General features: G+C 50.7%; 1 protein-coding gene across 1 annotated transcript in view; it reads right to left on the bottom strand.

Moving 5' to 3' along the window:
• The window catches only part of LOC137614898 (solute carrier family 22 member 21-like), a 947,260-nt gene that overhangs the window by 300,993 nt on the left and 643,468 nt on the right, over positions 1 to 2,799 (bottom strand). Inside the window, exon 5 of the mRNA XM_068344556.1 lies at positions 109 to 167. Within this exon, the coding sequence (XP_068200657.1) occupies positions 109 to 167 (59 nt within the window). The remainder of the gene's footprint in view (positions 1 to 108; positions 168 to 2,799) is intronic.

The following is a 2,799-nucleotide window of genomic DNA, read 5'->3' as shown; positions in this document are numbered from 1 at the left end:
ACATACATACATATATATACACATACATATACACATACATATACATATATACAAAGCAAACGTACGAACATACATATAAAGATTTAGAGAACAATGACACTTCCTTACCCGCTACCTAGGCTTGGGTCAGGTGTAAAGTGGGCGGAGTCCTCAAACTCATTAGACACCTGCCAAAAAGGGTCATTTGTATTGGCGGGTAAATTCTTGTTTTTTTGACTCTTAGTACAGTTTATTTATATGAAAACATGGTAGCCTTATCTATATAAATACATAAGCAAAACATACACATACATACATACATATACACATACATATACATATATACATATATACACACACATACTCCGTGCCCTTTGGATAAGCCGTTTACCTGAACCTGTATGCACTGCCATACCCGATGTCGATTGTTTACCCATAAAGGACTGATGACCAAAGCCGACGCCCTTATGGACAGCCACTTCAAGACCTCCATCAACACCTCCACCCCTGACGACGAGGATGCCTATTCAACGTCAACCAAGGCTGACATGAATGCCGTAGGACTTACACGCCTACTCCGTGACGTGCCGAAGCGGCGACAAAGCCGCCCACCACCAACCAATCGCTCGCGCCCCAACGAACGACTTCTACTACCACTTCAGATTCGGGGCAACCGCGAAGAAATGTGCCAAAGATTGTCAGTGGCCAAAAAACGTGTAAGTAGGCCATCGCTTGTGGTGGTGGACTCCCATGTTTCTAATCTTTTCTTTTTATAGGATGCAGGAACAGGCGTGCGGTTTTTGGTAGATACGGGTGTTTGTCGTTCTCTTTTGACAAGGAAACTCTTCAAGGCACGACGTAGTCTGTCTACATCTGCCGACGTCAGCTTGGTAGCTGCGATACCCACCTACGGTTACGAGAACCTCACATTATCGTTCGGAAACGGTAAATTCAATTGGAAGTTTCTCGTTGCTGACGTCACAATGCCAATCCTCGGTGCGGATTTCCTCTCTCATTTCCACCTTCTGGTCGATGTCGACCACCGACGATTGGTCAACGCAGACTCGTACTTGTCGACATCTCTTCAACCCGCCCCCTCTAACCTCGCTCTCCACATCAGCGCACCCACGGATGCCTACGCCCACCTCCTCACGTCGTACCCGGAAGTTTTCCGTCCAGAAATTCGCCAAACGCCCACGGTTCCTGCCAAGCACGGTATTTATCACCATATCAAGACGACGGGACCCCCATTCTTCACATAATTCAGACGTCTGGCACTGGAACGATTGGCAGCCGCCAAACAGACGTTCCCCGAAATGGAGAAAATGGGCCTTTGCCAAAAAGCCTTCAGCTCATGGTCGTCACCCTTACACATCGTTCTGAAGAAAGAGGGCTCCCTCCGTCCGTGCGGGGATTACAGGCGCCTGAACATGCAAACAGAACCGGATCACTACCCCCTCCCAAACATTGCCGATGGAACCTCCTACCTGCACAAAGTGAAGGTTTTGTCTACGCTCGACCTCCTGAAGGGGTATTATCAGGAGCCTATGAACCCAGAAGACATCCCCAAGATCGCCATCACCACTCCGTTTGGCACATACACCTTCAATTACTCCTGTTTTGGCCTTCGTAATGCTGGGGCAATGTTTCAACGTCTCATGGATGGCATCTTAGGGGACCTCCCTTTCTGTGTATGTTATGTGGACGACATACTTGTGTTCTCCTCCTCAAAAGAGGAACACCTCCGTCACCTGCGCATCGTGCTCGACCGCCTGCAACAAAACGGCCTTGTTGTCCGGTACGACAAGTGTACCTTTGGCGCCAACAAAGTGTCGTTCTTAGGGCACCGTATCACTCCTGAAGGGGAGTCCATCCCCTCCCTGAGAAGGTAGCAGCCGTTCAGAACTTCCCCGCGCCCTCGACTGTCAAAGCTCTGCAGGAATTCTTGGGCATGATCAACTATTATCACCGTTTTTTGCCAGCCATTGCCGCCACTCTTGCTCCCCTCTACGCCTCCCTCAAGGGCAAGCCAAAGGACCTGAAGTGGGGTCCCCTTCAAGAAGCAGCCTTCTGCAATGCAAAGAAGGCCCTATCAACTGCTGCGGCTCTCACTTTTCCTATCCCACGCGCCCCTCTCCTTCTCTCCACCGATGCCAGCGACGTCGCTATTGGTGCAGTACTCAAGCAGGTGGTCAAAGGCTCGCCCCGCCCATTGACCTTCTTCAGCAGAAAACTGTCCAAGGTAGAATCGGGTTATTCTACCTTCGATCGAGAATTGCTGGCGGTGCACTTGGCTGTCCGTCACTTTCGCAATTTCTTAGAAGGTACGCCCTTCGTCATTCGCACAGACCACATGCCTCTGGTGCACGCCTTCACTCGACAGTCTGACGCCTGGTCCGCCCGTTCAATGCCGACATCTCTCCGCCGTGGCTGAATACAATTGCACCCTCCAATATGTCCCTGGGAAAATGAATCCCGTTGCCGATGCCCTGTCAAGAAACAGGTTGGCTGCCGTTCAACTGGGATTGGATTACAACGCCCTGGCTGAAGCCCAACGACAGGATCCAGAGTATCAAGCTTGTAGGACATCCTGCACGTCCCTCCGTTGGGAAGACTTTCCCCTCGAAGACTCCAACACCACCCTCCTCTGTGACGTCAGTACTGGTAGACCGCGACCTTGGATTCCTGCTACCATGCGCCAACAGGTGTTTGATTTCATCCACGGCCTTTCACATCCCTCGTGCCGTTTTACTGCACGGCTGCTGAAGGCAAAGTTCATTTGGCACGGCATTTCTAAGGATGCTAAGGATTGGGTCTGCC

Source organism: Palaemon carinicauda, chromosome 21, assembly GCF_036898095.1.
Source record: "Palaemon carinicauda isolate YSFRI2023 chromosome 21, ASM3689809v2, whole genome shotgun sequence".
Classification (NCBI taxonomy): domain Eukaryota; kingdom Metazoa; phylum Arthropoda; class Malacostraca; order Decapoda; family Palaemonidae; genus Palaemon; species Palaemon carinicauda.
Note: the sequence above shows the minus strand (reverse complement) of the source record. Positions and strands in the feature narration are given on the sequence as shown.